The sequence below is a fragment of the Rousettus aegyptiacus genome, unplaced genomic scaffold, assembly GCF_014176215.1.
Source record: "Rousettus aegyptiacus isolate mRouAeg1 unplaced genomic scaffold, mRouAeg1.p scaffold_m13_p_2, whole genome shotgun sequence".
In the NCBI taxonomy this organism is placed as follows: Eukaryota; Metazoa; Chordata; class Mammalia; order Chiroptera; family Pteropodidae; genus Rousettus; species Rousettus aegyptiacus.
The window spans coordinates 108,416,913-108,444,450 of record NW_023416295.1 but is presented as its reverse complement, the minus strand read 5'-3'; the positions used below and the strand labels follow the sequence as shown (position 1 = coordinate 108,444,450).

General features: G+C 33.9%; 1 protein-coding gene, 1 non-coding gene and 1 pseudogene across 4 annotated transcripts in view; all 3 read left to right on the top strand.

Moving 5' to 3' along the window:
• Positions 1-27,538, top strand: part of ACSS3 (acyl-CoA synthetase short chain family member 3) — a 149,123-nt gene that overhangs the window by 109,279 nt on the left and 12,306 nt on the right. For all 3 annotated transcript variants that reach the window (XM_016132366.2, XM_016132365.2, XM_036237961.1), the window contains 4 exons: positions 2,904-2,999; positions 6,159-6,222; positions 14,266-14,347; positions 16,641-16,763. In XM_016132366.2, coding sequence (XP_015987852.1) covers positions 2,904-2,999; positions 6,159-6,222; positions 14,266-14,347; positions 16,641-16,763 — 365 coding nt within the window. The remainder of the gene's footprint in view (positions 1-2,903; positions 3,000-6,158; positions 6,223-14,265; positions 14,348-16,640; positions 16,764-27,538) is intronic.
• LOC118614195 lies at positions 1,225-1,343 on the top strand (annotated as a pseudogene).
• On the top strand, positions 12,982-13,088 carry LOC118614452. The gene has a single exon (XR_004956055.1). It is a non-coding gene; the product is annotated as a U6 spliceosomal RNA (small nuclear RNA).

Sequence of the window (27,538 nt, the reverse complement as noted above, 5' to 3'; positions counted from 1 at the left end):
TGTGACATCTAGATTTTCTGTCTCCCTAGATAACTGCAAGCCTGTTAATTGTAGACTGGACAGTATGAAACAGAAGTTTTTAGAGCATCTTTGAAATGGGACTTTGGGAGTCCTTAGGAGTTTGGTTAAGGGCTGCAGCATGCCTGTAGGTTTTCCCTAACCTGGAGCTTTCTCTGCATGTGGACCAACCCAAGAGCCAGTCTGTTTGCAAGAATGTGTGATCACAGGTGTGTGCGCTTGCAGTTCAGGTGGATTAGTTCTTGGGCCTCAGGACATTCGAGGTATAAAGATAGAAAATCAAAGTATCTGTAACAACCAGTATGGTCTTTTTCATCCACTTTTGTCCTAAATATGGCTCCTTATTATGCTTAGAGTCTTAGGAACTGTCACCTTTTTTCTTGATTGTATCCTTGGTATGTGAATACCAACGATTCTTTATCTAATTCTCTAAATAAATATGAAAATAAGGTCAAAGAGATACTCAAATTACTAATGTTTAAAGGAAAAGTGTATATTATCTAAGTGAATAGATAATCCTATTCACTGACTTGAAAATTCAATCAAAATAATGATATAGAAGAAGATGCTTTCCATGTTGTTTTATAATTATAAATCCAGTGAAACAATTGAAGGTTAAAAGATTTTATAATATGTAATCATTACAGAAAGATGCTTAAGAATCTCAGGAAATATATATAATGTCAGCTTGCTTAGGCAGTAAATATTGATGGTGCTTAACTACTCCTTTCTTGCGCTATTATTTAAGACTAAGCTTTATTCTCACTTCCTCTTCCCACACTCCATTTCTCCCAGAGTTCTAGGAGGAGCAGAGTGTTGAACTTTTTATAAGAATCCACCGTAACATGAGATGAAGCAGGGTGTAGTTCCAGTTTTGTTGTTGGAGTTCTTTGTTTTTCTTTTAGGCAGCAAGTACTAGAGCCAACAGAAGGTACACTTATAGGGTCCAGAGCCATCTATTGACTAGTTTCTGAGAAGCCTTTAGAGTGTTGAGAAACACCTGTGAACTTCGGATGGTTGGAATGCCCCTATTGATAAACTAAACTTGAGAAGATATGCTTTTAAAGAGCAATTTTACTTTAGCAGCCACTTCCCATGAGGGTGGGAGGAAGAACAGAAGCATCTTCCTAATGTGACAAAGTAGCTTCTGTTTCTGTTGTCATCTTACTCTGCCCGTGCATCTTCCTTTAAGAACCTCACTCTACAGTCTACAGCCATGCTACCCTGAACGTGTCCAATCTTGTCTGATCTTGGCTGCTAAACAGGGTCAGGGCTGGTTAGTACTTGGATGGGAGACCACCTGTGAAGAGCAGGTGCTGTGGGTGTTAAAACAAAAAAAAAAAAAGACACTTACTCTACAGAGTTGTTTCCTGTCATCCCCTTCGCTCTTGTTTTTTCCTTCAGTTTTGAAGGATAGCTGAGGTGGGCACTTAGACATTTTTTAAAAGGTAAAGGGAAAATTGCTGTTAACCCTTCCAAACATGCAGATCGTCTCCCAATTCGACTGCTGTAGGGAGAATGGGCAGGGTATTTGCATGGCTGATGAAATGCAATTTCCTAAAATACCTTTCCATTTGAAACTATTTGAGAATTCTTTGTTAACATCAGAAATCTCTATTCTGGTTACTGGCTGCTTTTCCTCAGTGGCAACTGTATGGCTTAGTACCTTAAGCACTGGGCTGTGACTTAGGAACTGTGTTTTTATGTTCAAGAGTCAGTCTTCTGTTATTGCTGCCAGCTGAGCCACCATCCATAAAATGTGAGTAATACATTAAACTGGAAAGTAAAGAACAGCAATAAATTCTTCTCATCATTCTAAAGTGATATAAATGTATGTAAATTGTGATAGAGACCATGGTGGAAAGAATGCATTCTGAGTCCTTAGGAAAATAGACATTTTGGATATTTTGGATTACTTTGAATTTGTTTGGTTTGGCAATTAATTCCTTGGGTGTATGTACGTGTATGTTTGTGTATGTAATATTAAGCCAGTGGTTTTGAAACTTTTCACTATCAATACCCTCTTTTCTTGTTTCTACACAGATATAAGTCTCATGTTTAAAAGATTCTGTTAAGTACAAACTTGTGTTCACTAAATAACAAATGCATTCCTCCATAAAAATGATCGGTTTCTTATGGTTTTTATGTAATAGCTGCTATTATTCTGTTAAAACTGGAGATAGAGAAAACAAATTTAACATTTTTGTTAATCAATGCCAACTAATTGTAGGTAAGTCTTTGGCCTTGGTAAAATACTCAGCAGAGTAAAAATATCTTTTTTTTTTTTTAAAATATTTTTGGCCTTTTAGAAGTCCAGGCAAAACAGATTGAGAAAACATTGTTAAATTCAACTTCAGATGCAAGGTCTCTAGACAAGTGTAGTTCTTAAAAATATTAGAGTATGATATTGTTCATATATTGTTTAAAATTTGGGGGTTACTTATTCCACAGACTAAGCTAAAATAGCAAATATTTCATATATAGTTGTTACTTACCATGATAAAATACCTCTCGATGGCTTAAGAGAGAGCATCTTTTCTAGAAATCTTTCGTTTTTAACGTGTGTTGTAAAACTCTTACAGTCACGTCATTCTCTGTTCTTTATGCTTCCTGATCCACAGCTGAGAGCACTATTGAGGCCTTTCTTTTCTTTAAAGAAGCACTACTATTTATATTACCTTAAATATGTGTTCTTAAGTTTTAGAGATGCTGATATGGTATAAATTCCTGGATTTTAAAAAATTTACAATAATGCATTTGCGCTATTTATCTGTTCCTGCAGTTAAATTCTGTGACAGACTTGGAGGCACGGGGGAGTAAACACACTAAAGAAATCATCATCTCAAATTGAAACATTAAGTGATAAATAATATTTCTTTTTCTAGAGACTGGATCCCCAATTACAGCATCATGCATTGGATTAGGTAATTCTAAAACACCTCCTCCAGGACAAGCAGGAAAAAGTGTCCCAGGATACAATGGTGAGATATGACAATGATTGTTTAAAATATGTAATGTTAATAAATTTGGCAATTTTTGTGTATAGTGTGAATCATATCACATGAAACATACTAGGCACTTAGTAAGTATTTGACTGAATGAATACCTGTATTCAAAAGGAATGCCTTAAGTTTTATGAGCTGATTTGATCAAAAGTAAGATTGTAGACTTCCAAGGACATATTCTACATGATGTCAAAACTAAGAAAATATGTTATTTATAAGGCATGTTGAAGATATGGATGTGAAATAAATATGTATGGAATACCTGCTAGGTGCTGAGTACTTTGCATGCATCATTTTGTGCTGCAGGATATTTAATTCAGAGATTTAATTACCACTTCAGAGATGAGTTAACTGGTGCCCAAAGAGACTAAATAACTCTCCTAAAGTAACACGACTGGTTAGATCCTGAAGACAATGCAAACCCTTGTGTTTCTTTTGTTTGTTTGCTTGTTTTTGTTACAAAAGCTGCAGTTTTTTCCCATTGTATATACTACTCTTTAATTTAGGAGTGATGATAAGGTTTTTGAAACTCTCGGCTAAAAATAAGTATACAAAATAAGGATTCTAATAAAGAAAAATCATTTCATTCATGCTGATGGTATGTGACAATGAGAGACAATATTTTTCAATATTTGTTTTTAAATCGGTAGTAGTGATTATAATAGCTCAATAACTACTCTTGGACTCAATTCCCTAATTGTATAACTTTTACAAGTCATCTAACTTTTAAAAAAATTAAATTTATTGGATGATGTTGGTTAATAAAATTATATAGGTTTCAAGTGTACAATTCAATAATACATCATATGTATATTGCATTGCGTGTTCACACCCCAAAGTCAGATCTCCTTTTATCATCATATATTTGACCCCATTTAACCCTTATCTACCTCCCCTCCTTCTCCCTTTCCCTCTGGTAACCACTAAACTTGGATTTGTGTCTATGAGTTTTGGTTTGTTTGTCTCGTTTGTTTGTTGCTTTCAGTTTTATATCCCACATATGAGTGAAATCATATGGTTCTCAACTTTTTCTAATTTATTTCACTTAGCATGTTAATCTCAATATCCATCCATGTTGTCACAAATGGCAGTATTTCATCTTTTCTTATGGCTGAGTAATATTCCATTGTATATCTAATTTTTCCATTATATATCTAACTTTCCAAACATTCAATTTTCTTATTTCTAGATGGGAATAATTCTATGTTCTTCATAGGGTTGCTGTGTTGTAACATAATGAAGCATTAATACAACGCCTGCTAATAGAAAGACTGAATTCCATCTTAGGTAGTAGTATTATTGATATTTCAGGGAAGCCAGATGGACTGACTTAATTTAGACTCACACTTTCATTTTAGAGACAAGGAAAATGAAGCAGTTATTTGCATAAGGTCACACAATTTAATTTAATTAGATTTATGAGAAAAACCCAGCTTTTTGAGACAGAATATGATTCATACGTATATTCCTATTTGCATATAAATTACAAAATTTAGAGATTTGTCTTTTGCTTCTCTAGCATAAAATTATTGTATTTTTCTCCTAGGACAATGACTGGTTAAGAAAATATGGGTCATTTGGTTTAACCCAACAGATATATTTATAAAAAGACATAAAGATTTTTTTTTTAAGGGCAGAAATAGATATTCTATGAAGTCAGTGACTTCTCCAGGCATGGAAAGGTGAATCCAGTTTTAGTGAAATCTTCCCTTTGAACAGTTCCATCATCTCTACTCCTTTTGTCAGAAAAACTGCTTTTGTGTTGAGCCATTTTTAGGGGCTGGCGCTTCTGGGAGATTTAAACACATTTCTTTTTCAGTAGTTCAGTACCATTTTTATATCCAGTTGTAAGAAAGAGTTAAACTTTGATGTCTCATGGAATTTCAGTACAGAAGTTTCTCATTGTCTGAAAGCCAATTTATAACCAAGGAAATAGTGACTTTATGACTTATGATCTTTATATGTTTTGTAGCTATTCAGAGATTCAAAGCATAACATAACATTCAATATTATAATAAAAAAGCAGTATCCTTTTGAGAAGGAAAGGAAACCATTTTTGTGTAAAAATCTTTCAATGTAATGTAATAATTTCACATTCATTGAGTACCTTATGCAAGTTTATCACTTTATTATTTTTTTCAAGTAATTCTTGTGCCAACACTATGAGAAAGGAACTACTCCCACATTTTAGATAGGGAAATTGAAGGGGTAATAGGATGTGTTCAGGGGCACATAGTAAATTGTCTACTATTCTGGGATTTGGGAAAACAAAGATGAATTAGGTATGGCCTTCACCCTTAATGAACTCACAATCTAGTGGGAGACAGATAGCTATACTGCTAGTAACTGTAAGACCAGAATTTTAAAACAAAGTGCTCTGGGTGCACAAAGAAAGGAGTGATTAATTTTGGGGGGAATAATGTCTTTTTTTCATAGCTTCTTTCAGTAGAATAACCTGGATGGATGAAGCCACATAAAGAATCTATTAAATCTTAAAACATGATGATGTATCCTCATTTCCATTTTTTTTTTTCCACTAAGGGTATTGAATGTGAATACAAGCTTTGATCTACTAAAATCTTTCAGGATTTTAACAGTATAGCACAGAAAACATTGGGATAAAATTTGGAAAGTTAAATTGACCTTTCAGACTTGTACATGGATATGAAGACAAATTAGAAAAATGAGGTTTCCAGGTTTTGAATACTTTATTATTATTGCTTGAAATATTTTTTAGTTTTTTTTATACTTGACTTGTTTTCTTTAATTTTTGAAAAGCTAAACATATTTTTAAATCTTTCGATAGAACGGAAGGATACGTTAAGGTGGATATGAATATAGATCATGAAATTACCAGTGTGTTTGAAATAGGACCTATTTATATAAGGGAGATTCTGAAGGAAAATTTATGAACTTGTTAGACATCAAAAGCGTGTACTCTGTATTTTTGGTGAGACATTTTAGCTTTCTTATATATGTTCATGGTCTCATTAGAATTATAATACACCTTTTCTTAAGCTAGTATTTTGAGTGTTGAAAAGAGGAAATATGTGAATACTTAAGCACTGAAGTCATACATTTTAATTCAAATTTTTATTCATTTGTTTGATTCTTTATTTATGCTTTACTTTTCAGTTATGGTTTTGGATGACAACATGCAAAAACTGAAGGCTCGGTGTTTAGGAAATATTGTGGTAAAGTAAGCAAAAATTTTAATACTATTATTTAAAAGAACAAGAATTGATATATAATATTAAGAAAATAATGAAATACTTGCAGTGATATTACTGGTGAGGAGCTTGCAGAAAAGCTTCGTATTGCTTGAGAACACACAGTGCCAACTTTTGTAATTTAAACATGAAAGGTCTATAAAGTAGAACAAATTTAGATACAATTTTTTAAAAAGATAAATTGTGTATCCTTTTAATAACTTTTTCTGATTATACAAGTAATACCCAGGTGATAAAAGTAACTTAAATATAAGAAAATACAGAGAAGTATAATTACTGTACTCCCACATTTCAGTGATACATTGTAAATTTTCGTATTTGATTTTTCTCTTATTGATAAATATTTTAGATTGTTGAAACAGTTCAGTTTATTCTTGTGGATTGTTGTTTTTCTTTAACCCTGTTTCACGACTATTTTTAACTCTTGCTCTTCTTTTAAAAATGTTTATCCCCGTTCTAGGCCTCTTAGTTTTTTTTTTTAATATTTATGATTATAAATAATGCTGTGTTGAACATTTTTTGTGTTGTCTTTTCTCCTTTTCTGATAATTACTATAATACTGAATAGATTTCTAAAAGTGTAATTGCTGGGTCAAACATCATAATATAAAATCCCTGACTCATCAGGTAGCACAATTCCTTATTAACATTTTTTTTTGTTTGTTTTTGATCATTTGACAGGCAAAGTGCCAAAATTTGAAGTAAAAATATTTAAATGTACTATGGTTAAATCAATATTTTAAAATTATTATGCTGGTGGAAGCTGAGGTGGAAGTTGATTAAGTTGGGAGACACACAGTATGTGACATTTTAACAGTTGACACAGGTTGCTTAGTGCCTCTGATTAGCATAATATTGATATTTTCACTGATATAATTTAAGCAGAATATACTGATATGGTTTAAAGAAAATGAGCTACTGTAAATAAAAGACATTGCATCTCAAATTTTTTTAAAAAGGTTGTTTTCCCATTTATTTGAAATAATCTTTATTACTTGGCATTTTCAAATTGGTATAAGATTGTCTCAGGCTAATATACCATTTGTAGTCATATTTTTCTGAATCAGAATTCATGTTAAAATAGAGCTGATTGGAATTTGGCCTGTAAGGGGAGAAATGTTGGGGATGGGGGAGGGCTTGCCAAAAAATTTAATCTGAACAAGATTGTGAGTGGATGTTTAGCTCTTTTAGGGAAGTACATGGTTTTTGAGAGCTTTTAAAAACACTCTAGCGTATACATTTTTATATAACCTTCTAACTATAAGTGAGTCATCTATTTCATCAAGCAACTTTACAAGATCCCATGGCAGCATTTGATACCAGTATAATTTTAAGCCCCTCATGCCCCCCTTACTCTAATTATTGGTGGCTTTGCCCCACATTTGTTTAAAAATAATAAAATATAATAATAGCCCACATAAACTGTATTTTTTTCTTGTAACAATTAGTATCACTTCAAGTAATTGAAGGTAGTGAAACTACTGCCTTAAAGCATTCTATAGTTTTCTATAGTTTAGATTGGCACCAATTTAGAAGGATTTTTTCTCCCTCTCTATATCTAAACAGGGAATTTTATTGTTCAGATTTGGGATTTTGAGATTTAATTATAAATTATTTGAGGATAAATATATTATAACATGCAGTGGACTTTGATTCCTCTCTTATGGTAATAGTAAAATTGAAAATATTATATTATATGTAATATATAATAACAGGTAATTATAATTATATTTGAAAGGTAAGGTAGAAATAATTAAGAAAAAAATTTGCCATCAAGATCTCTCTTTAAAAAAAAAATAAAACAGTTCTTGAAGGCTTATTTCAGGAACCTTATTTTTATCTTTAAGAGCAAGGATTCCCTTTTGAAATCCATACCTCTAGTAGCCATTTCTCTCTAACTTATTAACCTGAAAATTATTCATGAATCCCAATGGCTACTTGCAGTATGTCTAAAATGTTTTCATTTTTAACATCTCTCAAGAAGATTTGTTTGTGTCAGTCTATAGCTATTGTGTGTGCCTTGAGGGGGTACATCATTCTTCCAGAATGAAAAATGGCCAATTAATGTTTTTTAAGAGCATATAATAAATAAATGCTTAATTGAATTAAGTGAAGGGAAAAGCTCACCTTCTTGACTTCACAAAAAATTATTGTGATTAAAAAAAAAAACTAGTGTATAATTTGAGAGATAATCATTTGTTCCCACATTTTAAAGAAAGTCTGTGATCTGGAAGCATAGTTCTTTCCAGAGACTAGCTACATGGACCCAGAACCACTTGGTGGCCTATAAAAGGTGTTTTATTAGGGATTATATAGAGTATCAAGGATTCACAAAATATCCAAAATTTTAAACTTTAAGAAAAATGCATTGATTTTCAAATTTAAAAATTTATAATCAAAATGAATACATGTTTAATTAAATATCTATAAAATTTAACATTGTAACTTCATTGTCAGTTTGTCTTCATAAATTTTTCATGTTATTGTAGACAACTTTTAGGTTGTACTTTCCTACTTCCCATGATTCCTGAATATACAATGATTGCTATATTTTATTATCTTTGCATGTTTAAGGGATAAGGCCACTAGTAATAAGAATGAGGGCCTAAAACTAATCTGGCATCAAAAGCCACCACTGGGGATGCTTTGTATCATAAAGTAGAATAGTCTTTGAAAGAATAATATTCCCTAATGCTATTTTTATGTTCACTAATTATACTTATAGTGATTATAAAGAATAGAGGGGGAAATCTGCATGGGATACTTAAAATGTATAGGGCTCAAACTATAATAAAGTAAGTCAATAAAAATAATTGTTTTAATATCAAATTTGTTTGCATTCTATAAGTACAGCTATAGCTTCCTGTTTCACTATAAAATCTGCTGTGAATACTATAACATTGAAACTATGTTTTTCTGGCAATTTCTTTAAAATATGTCATATTTCCATACTTTATAAGATACTAAATATAATAATTCATTTTATTAGATTAAGATGACCCTTTCCCAAATCAGAAAAGTAACAGGTGGTAATTTTGAGAAAAACTCTTGATCCACTTTTCAAACTCCTTTGTTAAGGCTTTCTTCAAATCACAGCTTTGCTCTTCTGGGAATCCCTTAACTGGAAGGTAGACATTTTAGTGATTTCTAAACTACTGTAGACTTTAGGGTGTAATAAACATGAATCCTGAAGTTTCATAGATTACTTGGACTCATAGAGTTTACCTTTCTTTTAGAAGAGAAAACTTTATGTCTGCATGAATGTTAGAAAATTACTTTGATTTCGAAACTTACTCCAGGCAGTTAATTTAGTGAGAAAGTTATAACATCCGAATTATTATGAATACAAAATGTTCATGTATTTTAGAAGGTGCTCCTGCAGTTGCATCCAGAACTCTAAACTGCAGAAATAAAACTATGAGTCAGTAATTTCCAGGCAACACAGAACAGGCATGAAAGAAAATATTAACTGCAGTTGCCTTCTTCAGTACCACAGTGCTCACTATTATTAAAGCTGCAGGTCTCTGGCTCTTCCTCTCTTGTGGGCATACTCCCCTTTTTTTTTTTTTTTTTTTTTTCTCTGTCCAGATCCGGTTCTTGCTATTGGAGGTACAGGGCGGCTGCCTCCTGCTGTGTTCTGCTGGCCTGCACCGTGCAGGCAATGATGGGGTGCGGGGGATCTGTGCGGCTTTGTGTGAGTGCCTCATACTCGGTTGCCTGCCAATTTCTCAGCCTCCAGATATTGAACTCTTGGCCCTTAATGATGTTTGTTCACATCTTTACAGCTTAGAGGAGTGATTTAGTCACTGTACTGCGCCGTCTTGGGAGAGGGTCAGGACAGCTTTCTTTTCATCAGTGTATCCCTCTGAGTAAAACCGAGGATGTCATGTAATTGTAAAGTTTCTTTCTAAATCTTGTGTACAGATTTTAGTATGATCTTTTAAAGCCTTACAGCAATGCTGTGAGGTAGGCAGTGGGACAGATATTATCCTCATTTTCGACGTGGGAGTCTAAATGTCATTAGTAGTTACACAGCTAGAACTCATATTTATTAGCCAGTCTTTTGTTTGCCCAGAGAGAAAGAAAGTATGGCCTAGTCAATTTCTTTTGGGGAGATAAAAAGTAGTTTCATGTGGAAACCAAAGACAGCCTAAAGACCCCGTAGGAAAAACTGGGGGTGCCCAGTTGGATATAACTTCAGGATTCTGTAGGGAACGGGAAGTTTTATCTTCAATTTATATCTGTTACCTTAGGGATTCCCAATGGGGAAGTGAATATAGACCATGCTTTCCCTAAGATTAGAGGCATCTAGTTTTATATTTTGTATTGGTCAGAAATGTGTTGCTTTCTACAGAGATGGATGGTCTCCTTTCTTAGTTTTGTATGGATTTCTCTGCATTCCGATGCCTCCCCCTTACCTCCATGTATTACTGCTGCCCGCTGTTCTTCTTCCGCATTAAAGAGGGTCTCTTTGGAAAGCACACACTCTAAGAGGAACTCCTGGTTCACTATTGTATGGGTTGTAACAAAACTCCCTTTTTCATTCTGCTTGGAAGATTGGAAGTGTTGAGGAAGGTATCACAGGGTATTTGATCTTCGAGTTGAAGGAAGAGTGTAGACATTACCCAGACTATTTCTTAGTGTTTTCATAAATTTTCCTTTCTTCTGCTAGTCCAATGTATTTTTATGTTGTTGTAATTACAAAAAAAAAGTGCACATTTCTTTTTTATTGCTTCAGATAAAGAACCCAGTGCACTCACCATTCCAGAAGGAAGAGCTGAGTTTAATATAGAATAATGATTAGGATGGCAACATGGAAAGTGTTAATTTGGAATACTGCAAAAATGAATGAATGAATGAATGAATGAATAAAAATTCCACTCTCTGCTCTGGCCCAGACACACCTAACTTCTCTGTAGAGCTTATTGCTCCTCTCCTCACACTTTTTACTTCATCGATGCATATTCACAAACACTTCCAATTTTATAACCATCTCTTTTCTCCTTTTCTTTAGGACAGTTAGATGGTATCTTCCATGGTTCTTCCTTTAGTCTCTTTTCAGTATTCAAATGACAACATTTGTATTTTTAGATACCAGACTTTATTTGTGAAGAACACATAGCATTCCCTTATTTTATCCTACTAATTATCAAGTGCAACTTCGCATCTTGCTTTCCAGCCTGTTTCTCAGTTATACTTGGGGATAATAAAATAGTTTGTGGGGGTATAATTTACGACAGACACATTTGCCATTTCCAGCAGGTCCATACCTTGACTAGTGATAAAATCTTCCCTTCCAAGAGCTCCTTGCAGTACAGGGTTTAACTACCTGCTGTTAAACTTGCCCGACAAACATCTTAAATGTTTATATCAACTTAATGGAACAGACATCATTTATGACAGTCTTTCTCCCTATATGTATTCTAAAGAATACTCATTTCTTGTAGTGCACAATATACCAGGATCTCCTCGGATCTGACACCAGAGTTTATATCTTTGTATCATTAATGTCTAACATAGTGACTGAGGAGTACCAAGCACCCACCCAACAAATATTGATTGAATGAAGAAAATAAATGCATGAGTTAATTCATGCATATGCATGCATGCGTGAATGAATGAATGAAACAATCAAATAATTCCTCTGATGTTTTCTTCTCTAACTTGCATACTTTCATCCTCTCTCCACTGGCTACTTCTATGCAAATCTTCCCCATCCTACATTAGCCTGCCTCTCTGTGTTAAACCACCCATTTATATCTCTCCCTCCAGTTAACCACAAACTTTTAAAAAGTGTAGTCTAACTTTACTGCCTCCACTTAACTTACTTCTTATTTACTCCTTAATCACTCCAGTTATTGGCTGCTCAACTCTATTGAAATGGCAATCCTAAAATACTCAAAATATCTTAATTACGAAGTTCTATGACCCCCGTTGAATCCACTTTCAAACATTTGCACTTTATTTGACCTCGTTGAATGTTTTAATATTGACTGAATCAATATTAAAACTCTGCTCTGGTGGCTCCTACAACACTATTTTTTATTTTTATTTTTGTTCAATAGTTTTTTTTTTTTTTTGTCCTTTTTTGAAACTGGTGTTTGACCTCGGATTTCTCCTTATTCTGTACTATCTTTCTGGACAATATCCTTAGTATGTTATTCTTAATTTCTAAGGCCTATAAGTATGTACCAACTTATGCAGACCTTTCTCATGGGAATAATAATCCATATTGTTACTGTTATTCAGAAAGTTTATGCATGTATTTAAAGTTTTGTACAATGGCTCTGTTCTTAAATCTTATTTTTTTGGAGGATGGCTACCTATGCTTTTCATTCTCTATGGTTTCATTAATTATAAGAATATAGTCTATATGTTACTAATTTCTAGTACCATATTTTTCTCAGAAAGTAAGAGAAAACACAGATTACCTGGCATCTTCTTTGATGAATAGAGGTTGCAAATTTAGCCAACTTCTGGGAAATATAAAAGGTTCCCTTCCTTTCCAGTAACGCTTTTACCAGAAAATGCTCAACTCTTGGTCCCATGTGCATACCTGAATTTGGTATATGCTAGGCCACTAGGAAACTCAAATTATCTTCGACACACTAAATACAACTCTAAGTTGTTATTGCAAACACTTAGGTATCTCCATTTACTGTTAGGAGACAGTGTATGGATGCTGGTGGACCAAATTTTGAATTTGGGGTAGATAAAATGAAAGAGGTAGTGTTCGCTTTGGCAGCACATATACTAAAATCGTAACAATACAGAGAAGATTAGCACAGGCCCTGTATGAGGATGACCTGCAAATATGTGAAGCGTCCTATATTTTAAGGAAAATGAAAGAGATGCTTGTTTAGCAATATATCTTTCTATATACACAGAGTTTAGGATGGGCAATGTTATGTGTTTAAGGATTTGGATCAGCATTTCTGTACATCAGTAATTAGGTTGAACTCAGAAACAGATGCTGCCATTAGACCTGACATGTGCATTCTATTTTGCCTCAGACTCCAATACACTCTGTTGCCCTCAATCCAGCCTGAATGTTGGCTGCCATTTATTATAGCATTTCTTTTTCTTACAGTAAGGACATATTTTCTTACACCCATGTATCTGTTTAAAAAATGTCACCATGAAAGACATAAAGGACTGTATATCATGCATGATGTATTTCTTGAGAACAACTGAAAATTATTTCTTATTTCATGAGCAAGAATGTATCTCCATCAGATGTATTGTTGTTTATTTTACATATAATCAATGTTACTTCTGTATTGGCTTTTGATTTACCACCTCTTCTTAGGTCCTCTTCATCTCTTTATCCTTGGCATCCTGAAAATGCTGCAAACTGGAATGATTTCTAGTGGTTGTCATATTCATATTTTATTTTAATGTTTAATAATCAATGACTTTTACACTTGCTTGTAAAATATTAACAACTAAAATGAACCATGAAGCAAAATTATATACATGGTGGAAGGGATTACCTGCTTCAGCCTGCTGCCTGCAGTGGGTTTTCTGATGAAAAGTAATAACAATTGCAACAGCTGCAGCATAGCAGTATCTCTGTAGTTTTTTTTTTTTTTTTAAACAGGTTACAGAATGGTTTCACATGCATTTTATGTAATTTTATAAGTTCCAGTAATGCAGATGTAGTATTTGCCTATGGTGGAAGCTTATTTCTCTTAAAGTAATTCAGTTATGAATTTTTTTGTGTGGTTGTTATGCTTCTTATTGAAACAGTAATTGCAGATGATAACTATTTGAATGCCAAATGTGTGCCTTTTGCACCCTTTCCAGTAACTACAGTCATTCTTCAGTGACTCTGCTATGTCATGGTCAACTTCTTCAGCCTCCATTAGACATGATCTGTCCAGTAGATTTACAGGTTACACTTCATTATGGGATCTGAATTGTAATTATCCATCACTGGAAAATTATTAGTTCTAACCAATCTCTCTTTATTACCACTTCATCATAATTCTGACTTCTCTGTTTTTATACTAGGTTGCCATTACCACCTGGTGCTTTTTCAGGACTCTGGAAGAATCAGGAAGCATTCAAGCACTTATACTTTGAAAAGTTTCCTGTAAGAACTTCATTATGCTTTTTTACTTATTATATACTTCTTTATAGTTCTCGACTATTAAATTGAGCAGCTTGCTCCTAGAGTTATAGATCACAAAGCAACTTTTAAAGGTTATCTGGAATAGTTATTAGATCTCAGGGATAAGGATGCCCAAACCGCAGATGTCTACATAAATAATTTTTATGGTTTTTCTTTTTTTTCAGTCTCTGGACATACACATCTCTCAGTTCTCTTAGCTGCTTTTCCTGGAATTTAACAGCCCATGGTATTAGGAAATTTTTGTGATGTTAAACTTTTTTGGGCTTCTATATCGTTTCCTCCATTGCAGCTGTCCTCAACATTTTGGCACCAGGGACCGATACTCCTGTGAGAATCTAATGCCCGATGACCGTAGGTGGAGCTGAGGTGGTGTTGCTAGGGTTGGGGAGCAGCTGCAAATACAGATGAAGCTTCCCTCACTGGCCCACCACTCATCTCCTCCTGTGAGGCCTGGTTCCTACTAAGCCGTGGACCACTATCAGTACTGGCTCAGGGGCTGGGAATGCCTGCTCCATTGGACTCCCGTGCACAAACTGGGAACATGTTGTCAGAACTGTACGCTGTCTTTAGGGCCCCTTTACCTCCTTTGCTCCCAGTTATGCGAGCAGAATTCATTTGGCTTGCCAGATGTTGTATGTTTTTATTCCTTTACCTAGTTTTGACATTTTTTCATGAGTGTTTCAGCTCTTTATTTTAAAATCCCATTTTAAAATACAGATAGAGGATATCGAAAAGCGTCTTCCTGTTTTCTGTTTGTCATTTACCTGTTACTCTGTGCCACCGTTATATGTTTTTTGTTTATAACAGCCTTTCAGCTTTCTTTTCACTTCTTTTCCCCTGAGAGAGATACCTGGTCTTTGTTATGCAGTAGGTAAAAAGAATGAATGATCAGAATTTCATTAAAGAAAAAAAAAGCAAGTCTAAGTATTTAGCATTCTATCCTTTTTTTTATTTGTGAGTGAAGGACAGCTAACCTAATCAACTAGACAAATGACAAGAATTAAAATAGCTTCCTTTAGAAAGAGATCTCAGAGTTAAATGACCTCAGTAGCCAAGATTAAACATGTCCCTGAGGGACTGTGGCAGGGAAGATTTGTCAGTGTAGTTGACTTCAGTCAGCCCAATCTATCTGCCTGATGGGCCACTGTTAAATCTTCAGAATGTGGGTATGATTGATTGCAACCTGAAAATGGCAAATAATATATGCATGTGGTTTTAACATGATCACCTTTAAGACTGAAAGCTCCTTAAAAGCCCCAGTTTATGGTTAAACTATAGGTACTGACTCTATACTGTCTCTTTACCCTGACCTCAAAGCTCTCATCTAAGGGGTTAATAATAGCACTGAAGAGCTGAGTAACTTGCCCATAGCTTAGAAGTAATGGAGCTAATATTTTAACCCATATAGTGTGGTTCCAGATTCCATACTCTTTAACTATACTCCAGATTGTCTCTCTAATAGTAATCTCAGTAGTAATTGCAATAAGAGTTTCAATTATTGAGTGCTCATGATTTGCCAGTGTCTGCCCTCTTTATATATACCACCTACTTTATGCTTCACAAAACACTTATAAGGCATAGTTCATTACCCCATTTATTAGAAAGATTAAGAAACACAAATAGTGATTCACTGGGATTTTCCACAGGTATTGAATAACTCAGAAACATTAGAGAGTTAAGATTCCTTTCTCTCTACTCATTCTTGTTTCTTCATTCTATTGTAACTTCTGGACCAGTGAATACGTGCTGCTTCTTTGAGTTGATTAGAAATTAAATTTCATACTTACTACTTAACTATATTTCACTGAAGCTCAAGTTCAATCCAAATCTGTGTTAATAAACTGTCCTCTATTTTGTAATTATTCATAGAGAGCTTTAAAGCTTCTAAAAATTAACACAATTAAAGCAGAAATCTACCAAAGCATTACTTTGCAAGACTGAAGTGTATTGAAGATATTGAGCTATTACTTCTCAATTACAAAAAAGAAATTGAGTTCATAAACTTTACAACTCTTAAGTTCAAACACTTAATTTGAACTTATATAAGAACACTTTAATTTATTTTTGGTTATTAGGGGAGCAAAGAGATTCTAGTAAGCTTTCAAAGGTAATTTAGTTCCATAGGCTAGTTATGAAAAAGTCAAATGAGTTCAGTAAATTCATTTCTATCACATTTGATATTTTACCAAGCTTGAAAATGATTGGATTACCTAATAGTACATGCTAATTAGACATTATTTATTCTTATTTTCAGGGCTACTATGACACCATGGACGCTGGTTACATGGATGAAGAAGGCTATTTGTATGTTATGTCTCGAGTTGATGACGTGATAAATGTTGCAGGTCACAGGATTTCTGCAGGTGCCATTGAAGAGGTATCGATGAGTATTTGTCTTCTGTTTTAGGCAGTGTTTAGAAATAGCTGAGCTGAAGTCAATATTAAGGTTAGCTTATTCCACTTGGAAAGTTACCACACCTTTCATCTGAAGCAGAGGCTAGGTTAGTAACTTTCACCTCACTTCCTCTCCTGTGAGTTTTAACCTCCTCCTACTTCCACATTCCTATATGGCTTATAGGGAGGGATTTTAAGCACTTACATCTACTTATGAGAGAGAGAGTCTATATACATTTGCTTCTTGATACTTGCTACTTAATTGCTTCTAGCATCTTGATTTGCTCCTGCTTGAAAACCAGGTTTGTATATAATCTTTAAGTTGTGTAAATTTCCACATTTTATTGTACTCTTAAATCCTGATAATTTTGTTTCCAATGTAAGTTATACAAAATCTCCAGAAGAGTTTTAAAAAGCTTTTTAAATGTTTTACCTTTACATAAAGTAAAATCCACTTTTTTGTTGTTGTACAATACTGATTTTTTTTGACTTACATAGGTTCAGAAAAGATACAGAAAAATTTAAACACTGCCAAAGAATTCCCTTATAATACCACCTTAGTATTCTGACTCTCCCTATGCTTAACCTCTGGTAACTCCTGATTTTTCTCTGTTCCTATGTTTTTGCTTTCTCTAGAATGTCATATAAATGAAATAATACAGTATGTAAGCTTTTGAGACTGGTTTATTTCCTTTAGGAAATACACTGGAGATCCATCCAAGTTGCCATGTATACTAATAATTTGTTCTTTTATATTACTGTACAGTATTCCATTGTGTGGATATACTAACAATTCCCCCTTTAAAGGATGTTTGTGTTGTTTCTATTTTGAGACAAGTATAAATAATGCTATAATATACATTCAAATAAAGTTTTGTGTGTGTGTGCAAAAACTACCTTTCACTTCTCTAGGATAAATACCTGCAGTTGGCTTACTGGGTTATATGGTTATATGGTTATTTGTTTAGGCTTGTAAGAAACTGTCAAATTGCTTTCTAGAGTGTCCATGCCATTTTACACTCTCACCAGCACTGCTTGAGGTTTCCTATTTCTTCTATCCTTATCAGCACTTGGAATTGTGGTCATTTTTTATTCACACCATTCTAATAGATAGGTAATAGTATCCCACTGTGCTTTTAATTTGCTTGTCTATAATGACTAATATGTTGGACATCTTTCACATGCTTATTGCCATCCATATATCTTTTTTGGTGAAATATTTGTTAAAATCTTCTGCCCATTTAAAAAAATGGGCAGAAGATTTTAATGTTTTCTTATTGTTAAGTTTTGAGAATTCATTAGATATTCTGGATATTCCTTTGTCTGATATGAGATTTGCAGATATTATCTTCCAGTCTATTACAGGTCTTTTTAAAAAGTGCCCTTAATAGAGCAAAATTTTTTTTCTTATTGATAAAGTCTAATTCACCACATTTTTCTTTTATAGAGCATGATTTGGTGTTGTATCTAAGACTTCTTTCCTAACTCAAGCTCATAAATATTTTCTCCTTTTTTTCACTAAAGAGTTGTATAGTTTTAAATTTTACATTTGTTTTATTGTTTTACATTTTATATTAGTTTATATTAACATTTTGAGAATTTATTTTTTGTACATAATGCCAGATGTAGATCGAGGATTATTATTATTTTTTTAAATGTGGAAGCTAATTATTCTAAGCATCATTTGTTGAAAAGACTGGCCTTTTTCCATTGAATAGTCTTTGTACCTTTGTCAAAAATCAGAAAACAGTATTTGAGTGGGTCTATTTCTAGAGTCTCTCTTCTATTTCATTGACCTATTTGTTTAACTTTTCCACCAATACTATTTTTTCTTGATAGTGTAGCTTTATAGAATATCTTAAATTGAACAATGTCTACATTTGCTCTTTTTCACAATTGTCTTGGGTGTTCTAGTTTTTTTTTTCTTTTCTATGTATATTTTAGAATGAGCTTTTCGATTGTTACAATAATTCCTACATGGATTTTGATCGACATTGTGTTAAATCTATACAGATTGATTTAGGAAAAATTGTTATCTGAACTATACTGAATCTTCCAATAAGCTTTGTATGTCTCTCCATTTATTTAGATCTTTTCATATGTTTCATCAACATTTTGTATTTTTTAGTTTACAGAGTCTGAACATATTTGTTAGATTTATTCCTAAATATTTATTTTTTCAGCTATTATAAATGTTTAAAATTTTGGTTTCCAAATTTTCATAATTAGTGGATAGAAATATTGTTGGATCTTATAAACTGATATGTATCGTGTGATCTCATTCAACTCTCTTATAAGTTGTAGGCTTTTTTGTTTGTATTTGTGGATGCCTTGAGATATCCTATGTAGATAATGTTGTCTGTGAATAGAGATAGTTTTAGTGTTTTCTTTTAAATCTGAATGTATTGTTTTTTGTTTTTCTTGCTTTCTTGGAATGGCTATAACTTCTGGTATGATAGTGAATAAGAGTGGTGAGACCATATATTCTTGTCTTGTTCATTATCATTGGATAAAAGCATTTAGTATCTTAACATTAAAAATGATATAGATTTTTCTAATGCAGGACTTTCCTTCTATTCCTAACTTGTTGAGTATTTTTTTTTTTAAATCTTCAATGAATGTTGAATTTGTCAAATGCTTTTTATGCCTCTATTGATACGATCTTTTTTTTAAAGCCTGTTAATATGGTGAATTACATTATTTAATTTTCAACTGTTGAATCAGACTTTCATTGCTGTGATAAAGCTCACTTGGTTGTAATGTGTTATTGTTTTTATATATTGATTTTTAAAATTTATGGTAATTTCCTTGTTTTGCAGTCAGCTTTGTGTAATAGTATAGCAGTTTAATGTTTTATGAATAATGTTTGGATCATTTATCTTTTTCCATCCTTTCATTTTTAATCTTCTGGATCATCATGCTTCCTGTAGATTTCCAGGAGGTAGCATTTAGTTAGCTCTTCTTAAATTTTTATCCTATTTGACAATCTCAGTCTTTTAACTAGAGTTTTTAGACCATTTACATTTAAATTAATTACTAATATGTTTCTGTCTATTAAGATTTTTAAAAATTATTTTTTGAATTTTCTCTCCCCCCGCATCATCTTTTCTCTCTTCTGTTAAGTCATTTTGATTCTATTTTTTTGCTTTTTCCATTTATTCCAAAAGGACTTGCCCCTATTCCCTGGGCCATGGTTTCCATGGGTTTTTAAATATATATCTTTGTTAATTTTACCCTGAATGTGCAAATGTGGTGTTCTGAGTCAAAGACAGATTTCTTAATAAGGGTGCTTGCACAATTTTACCCCAGGTCTTATTCCTACATGACTCAATAAAAGCCAATTGGAAATTTTCCTATATCAGTGGCCAGACAATCCATTGATGAGAAATAAGGAAAATTAGTTTTCTCTGCGTATGAAGAAGAAGGAGGCATCTTTCACCCCTCCTGAAAGAGTCTCCTTGGAACCTAATGGCCTCAATCCAAACGTCAACTCTTTGATGTATAAATAAAATCTCTTCAGGAGCCAGTGTGTCTCAACTTCTACAACCAAGAAATGTTCCCAAGTTCTGAGGCTTCATCTTCTTTGACAGGTAAATACCTAGGAAGATATAGTGAGCCAGGCTCCAAGCACTTTGGGAGTTTAATGTAGTGTCTACTCTATCATCATTTGGCCCTCCCAGGGAAACTAGGGAAGTTTTATTATCCTGTTAGAGACAAATGGCTATATATCTAATTCTCTTGATATTTGAAGATTCTCAGGAGGCTAGGGATTTTTACAGGAGCAATGAGAAATTCAGGCAAGTTTTATTTCCCTACAGTTGTAATAGCTGCATTAAAATCTTTGTCTGGTAATTCTAACATTTGGGTTATCTTGGTTTTGGAATCTGTTGATTTTCTTTTTTCTTAAGAGGTGTTTAGTTTTTCCTCATTTTTTTATGGCTAGTAATTTTGAATATTACATTATGAGATTCTGGACTCTATTTAAATCATCTGGATTTGTGTTTTGTGTGTGTGCATGATTTTTTTATTTTTATTTTAGCAGGTGGTCAACTCAGTTAAAATCAGAGTACATCTCCTTATTCACTTCCTGTGGACTGTGGTTCCAATGTCAATTCAGTTTTCAAAGCCTTTGCAGTGCTGTTCTGGTCCATTTGACTTGTGTCTCTCCCAGAAAATAATCTGAAATTTAAGTGTTCAGAATCTTCTTTGTGCTGATTCTGGTTGGATTCATGCATGCACAAATTCAGTGTAGGTTCAGGACTTCATACACAGATTTAAAGTATTCCTTCCTTTAGCTCCTTCATCTCCATGATGTACTCCTCACTTTTTGATTTTGAAGGCTCCTTTTCCAGCTCTTCTGGGTAGAAAGCCAGGGTATTAGCTTCCTCATGTTCTTGCCAAGGTTCAGTCCTGCAAAGTCTACCTGCGCAGTGTCCCTGGGGAGAAGAAGAGACTCTGTCTTTTTACTAGCACTCGCCTGGAATATAGCAAAACAAGTCAACAGGAGTCTACTCGCAGAGACTGGATGGCTGCTGGTGGGGAGGGCAAGTGGCACTGAATCTTTCCAGGCTCTCTTGGTATAGGGTATGTAGCACCAACAGGGTTGCTATAGTTCTGTATGAAGGAAGAAGAGCTTTTTTTGCTGGAGTTAATCTGGAGTAGGGAGAATACAATCAAAATGATTCTATGTCCCAGATCCTCTGCTTCTTTTTGCTGGACTTCTGGCTAGACACAGCAGGCATTTCTTGGGGCTTTTCTGTCTCTATTCATTGACAGTATCACGTTGTAGATTACTCTAGCACCAGGCCAAATATATGGGAGGTAAAACCAATGAACAAATAAACTATAAGAACAACAAACATTAAAAAAAATCTCCAAACAAACAAACAAAAGACAAACAGGGAATTCACTATCAGTTTCTCTCTCAAGTTCTGATCGTTCTGATAGAATCCTCTGATTTATAATTTAGCCCACAGTCTTTAATTGCAATTAGTAGAAGTGATAAGGTGGAATGTATTCGTCATCTTTTTTATTTTTTTATTTTTATTTTTTTAATTTATTCATTTATATTAGTTTCAAGTCTACAGTACATTGGTTAGACATTTATATAGTTCATAAAACAATCCCCCCAGTTGCTCCCTCCCTTCCCTGACCCTCCATCTAGCCAACATATTAATGCTAACCGCATTCCCTATGCCATGCTCCCCATCCCCATGACCCTCTAACAACTACTAATTTGTACTTCTTTACCCTTTACCTCATTCTCCTAGTCCCCCAACCCCTGCTCCCCTCTGTCTGTCACGAAATTGTCCACTATATTTGTGAGTCTGTTTTTGATTAGTTTGTTCTTTTTGTTCCTTAGATACCACATATAAGTGAAATCATATGGTATTTTTCTCTGTCTGACATTTCACTCAGCGTAATAACCTCTAGGTCCATCCATGTTGTTGCAAATGGTAGGGTTTCATTTTCTTAAAATGGCTGAGTAATATTCCATTGTATATATGAACCATAATTTCTTTATTCAGTTATCTGTTGATGGGCATTTAGGTTGCTTCCATAATTTGGCTATTATAAATTGTGCTGCCATGAATATTGGAGTGCATAGATCGTTACGAATTATTGTTTTAGTTTTCTCTGAATAAATGCCCAGAAGTTCAATTGCTGGGTCATAAAGTATATTCATTTTTAATTTTTTGAGAAACCTCCATACTGTTTTCCATAATGGCTGTACCAATTTGCAATCCCATTGACAACGTATGAGGGTTCCTTTTTCTCTGCATCCTTGCCAACACTTGTTTTTGATTTATTGTTGACAGCCATTCCGACAGGTGTGAGGTGATATCTCATTGTGGTTTTAATTTGCATTTTTTCTGATGGTTAGCGACCTTGAGCATCTTTTCATACGTCTATTAGCCATCTGTATTTCCTCTTTAGAGAAGTATCTGTTCAGGTCTTCTGCCCATTTTTTAATTGGATCGTTTGTTTTTTTGTTGTGACTTGTATAAGTTCTTTATAAATTTTAGATATTAACCCCTTATCAGATGTATCATTAGCGAATATTTTCTCCCAAAACAGTCAGTTGTCTTTTTGTTTTGTTGATGGTTTTCTTTGCTGTACAAAAACTTTTAATTTGATGTAGTCCCATTTGTTTATTTTTTTTCTTTCGTTTTCCTTGCCTAGGGAGATATAATCAAAAAGAAATTCCTGTTAGTAATATCAGAGAGGTTACTCCTATAATTTCTTCTAGAAGTTTTATGGTTTTGGGTCTTACATTCAAGTCTTTAATCCATTTTGAGTCTATTCTTGTATATGGTGTGAGAAGATGGTCCAGCTGCTGCTGCTGCTGCTGCTGCTACTTCTGCTGCTGCTGCTGCTGCTGCTGCTGCTGCTGCTGCACCTCCTCCTCCTCCTCCTCCTTCTTTCTTCTTCTTCTTCTTCTTCTTCTTCTTCTTCTTCTTCTCTTCTTCTTCTTCTTCTTCTTCTTCTTCTTCTTCTTCTTCTTCTTCTTCTTCTTCTTCTTCTTCTTCTTCTTCTTCTCCTCCTCCTCCTCCTCCTCCTCCTCCTCCTCCTCCTCCTCCTCCCCCCCCTTCTCCTCCCTCCCCCCTCCTCCCCCTCCTCCTCCTCATCCTCCTTCTCCTTCTCCTTCCTTTCCAATTTTCCCAACACCATTTATTGAAGAGACTGTTTTTGTATATTCTCACCTCCTTTGTCATATATTAAGTGAGTGTATAGGTGCTCTATTCTGCTCCATTGATCATGTATCTGTTTTTATACCAGTACCATGCTGTTTTGATTACTGTAGCTTTATAGTATAGTATGGTTTGGTATCAAGGAATGTGATACCTCCAACTTTGTTCTTCATTCTCAAGATTACCATGGCTATTTGGTTTTTTTTTACAGCTCCATATAAATTGTAGGATTATTTGTTCTAGCTCTCTGAAAAATGCCATTGGTATTTTGATAAGGATTGCGTTGAATATACAGATTGTTTTGAGTAGTGTGGCCCTTTTAATAATGTTGATTCTTCCTAATCATGAATGGGATATATACTTCTACTTATTTGTATCTTCTCCAATTTCTTTTTTCAATGACATAATTCTCAGAAAACAGGTCTTCTACCTTCTTGGTTAATTTGATTCCCAGGTATTTATAGTTTTCAACACAATTGTAAATGGGATTGTTTTCTAAATTTCTCTTTCTGAAAGTTCATCATTGGTGCATAAAAATACCACTGATTTCTGAATATTTATTTAGTAACCTACTTTACTGAATTTATTGATCAGTTCTAACAGTTTTTTAGTAGATTCTTTTGGGTTTTCTATGTATAGTATCATGTGATCAGCAAATAATGAGTTTTACTTCTCTTCTAATTCAGATGCCTTTTATTTCTCTTTCTTGTCTTATTATTGTGACTAAGACTTACAATACAGTGTTGAAGAGGAGTTGTGAAAGTGGACATCCTTGTCTTTTTCCTGATCTTAAGGAAAATGCTTTTAGCCTTTCCCCATTGAGTATGATGTTAACCGTAGGTCTATCATATATGACCTTTATTATGTTAAGGTATGCTTCCTCTATTCCCACTTTGCTGAGAGTTTTTGTCATAAATGGATGCTGGATTTTGTCAGATGCTTTTTCTGCATCTTTTGATATGATCATATGGTTTTTATCTTTTGCGTTGTTAATGTGGTGTATCACATTAATTATTTGTTGGTATTGAACCAATCTTGCATCCTAGTAATAAATCCAACTTGATCATGGTGTATGGTATTTTTAATGTCCTACTGAATTCGGTTTGCTAATATTTTGTTGAGGATTTTTGCATCAGTGTTCACAAGAGATATCGGCCTATAGTTTTCTTTTTTTTATTGTAATGTCTTTGCCTGGTTTTGGAATCAAGGTAATGATGGCCTCATAAAAGGAGTTAGGGAGCCTTCCCTCTTCTTGAATTTTTTGGAATAGTTTGAGAAAAACAGCTGATAATTCTTCTTTGAATGTTTGGTAAAATACACCTATGTGGCCATCTGGTCCAGGACTTTTGTTTTTTGGGAGGTTTTTGATTACTGATTCTATTTCATTGGTGGTAATCGGTCAGTTCAGATTTTCTGTTTCTTCTTGACTCTGTCTTGGGAGAGTGTATGTTTCTAGGAATGTGTCCATTTCTTCCAGATCGTCCAATTTGTTGATGCATAATTGCTTGTAGTATTTTCTTATGATCCATTGTATTTCTGTGGAGTCCGTGGTTATTTCTCTTCTTTCATTTCTTATTTTATTTATTTGAGTCCTCTCTTTTTTCCTTGATGAGTCTGGCTAACGGTCTGTCAATTTTGTTTATTCTTTCAAAGAATCAGCTCTTGGTTTCATTAATCTTTTGTATTGTTTTTCTAGACTTTATTTCAGTTATTTTCTCTCTGATCTTTATTATTTCTTTTCATTCTGTTCACGCTGGGCCTTTTCTAGTTCTTTTAATTGTAAATTTAGGTTGTTTATTTAAGCTTTTTCTTGTCTCTTGAGATAGGCCTGCATTGCTATGAATGTTCTTTTTAGCACTGTTTTTGTTTTGTCCCATAAATTTTGAGTTGTGTTTTCATTTTCATTTGTCTCTAGGTATCTTTCGATTTCTTCCTTGATCTCATTAATAATTCGTTCATTGTTTAGTAGCATGCTATTTAGCCTCCATGTGTTTGTGTATTTTCCAGTTTTTTTTCTTGTAGCTGATATCTAGTTTCATACCATTGTGATCAGAGAAGACGGTTGATATGATTTCAATCTTCTTAAAGATGTTGAGACTTGATTTGTATTCTAACATGTGGTCTGTCCTTGAAAAATGTTCCATGTGCACTAGAGAAGAATGTATATTTTGCTTCATTGAGGTAAAAGGCCCTGAAAATATCTACTAAATCCATCTGTTCTAGCGTGTCTTTTAGGCCCATTATTTCCTTGTTGATTCTTTGCCTGGAAGATGTGTCCATTGGTGTCAGTGGGGAGTTAAAGTCTCCTACTATGAGTGTATTACTATTGATCTCTCTTTTTATGTTAGTCAACAATTGCTTTATATATGTAGGTGCTCCCATGTTGCGTGTGTATATATTTACTAGGGTTATGTCTTCTTGATTTATTGATCTCTTTATTATTATGTAATGTCTTTTTTATCTCCCATTTTAGCCTTTGTTTTAAAATCTATTTTATCTGATATAAATATTGCTACCCTGGCTTTCTATTCATTTCTCTTTTCATGAAATATCTTTTTCTATCCCTTTACTTTCAGTTCATGAGTGTCTTTGGATCTGAAGTGGGTCTCTTATAGATAGCATATGCATGGGTCTTATTTTTTTATCCATTTGGTTACCCTATGTTTTTTTATTAGAGCATTTAATCTGTTTACATTTAAAGTGATTACTGATAGGTACATTGTTACTTCCATTTTATTATTCATATTTGTTATTTGTATTTTCTTTTTTACCCCTTCTCTTTTTACAGAAGACCCTTTAACATTTCTTGTAATTCTGGCTTGTTGATGATGAATTTCTTAAGCATTTTCCTGCCTGGAAAGCTTTTTATCTCATCTTACATTTTAATCTGTAGCCTTGCTGGGTTAAGTATCTGTGGTTGTAGATTCTTGTTTTTCATATCTTTGAATATTTTTTGCCATTCCCTTATGGCCTACAAAGTTTCCACTGAAAAGTCAGTAGACATTCTTATGGGGTACCCTTGTAAGTAAACCAGCTTCCTTTCTCTTGCTGCTTTTAAGATTCTCTCTTTGTCTTTGTCCTTTGGCATGTTAATTATGATGTGTCTTGTTGTAGATCAGCTTGAATTCCTCTTGTTTGGAACTCTTTGTGCTTCCTGAACCTGTACATCGAATTCCTTTGCCAATTTAGGGAGGTTTTCTGTCATTATTTCTTCAGATAGAGTCTTAATCCCTTGCTCTCTCTCTCTTCCTCTTCAGGTACTCCTACAATTTGGATATTTTTACACTTCGTGTTGTTCCAGAGGTCTCCTAAACTATCCTCATTTTTAAAAAAATTCTTTTCCTTTTTATTGTTCTGATTGAGTGTATTCTGCTACTTTGCCTTCCAGTTTTCTGATTTGATCTTCTTCTCATCCATTCTACTGTTGAATCCTTCTAGTGTATTCTTCATTTCTGTTATTGTATTCCTCATTTCTGTTATCATATTCCTCATTTCTGTCTGGTTCTTTTTTTTTTATGGTTTCTACATCGTTTTTTATACTCTCATTGTGCTCATCCACTCTCCCCATAAGTTCATTAAGCATCCTTATAACCATTATTTTGAGCTCTGACTATGGTAGGTTGCTTACCTCCATTTCATTTAGCTTATTTTCTAGAGTTTTCTCTTGTTGCTTCATTTGTGGCATGTTTCTTGGTTGTTTTTTTTTTTTTTTTCATTTTATTAGCCTCTATGTATTCTTTTCTATGTGTTAGGAATATTTGTTTCATCTCTCAGCCTTGGCCAGATGGTCTAAGGTGGGAGGTGTCTTGTGTGGTCCAGTGACACACTCTCCCTGCCTTATCCCTTGTGCTAGGAGCTCTGGAGTGACCTTTGTGTGGGTTATGTGTGATATTCTGTTGTTGCCAAGCCTTTATTGTTGTTAGTAGATCCGTGGGTAGAATTAACGTTCAGGATAACTAATTGTGGGAACTGACTACACTAAGTGGGATTTACCCTAGCAGGCTTGTGTACTTGTTGTAACCACTCTTTGTGTGTATCACTACTGGAACTAGTTAAGAGTTGCTCC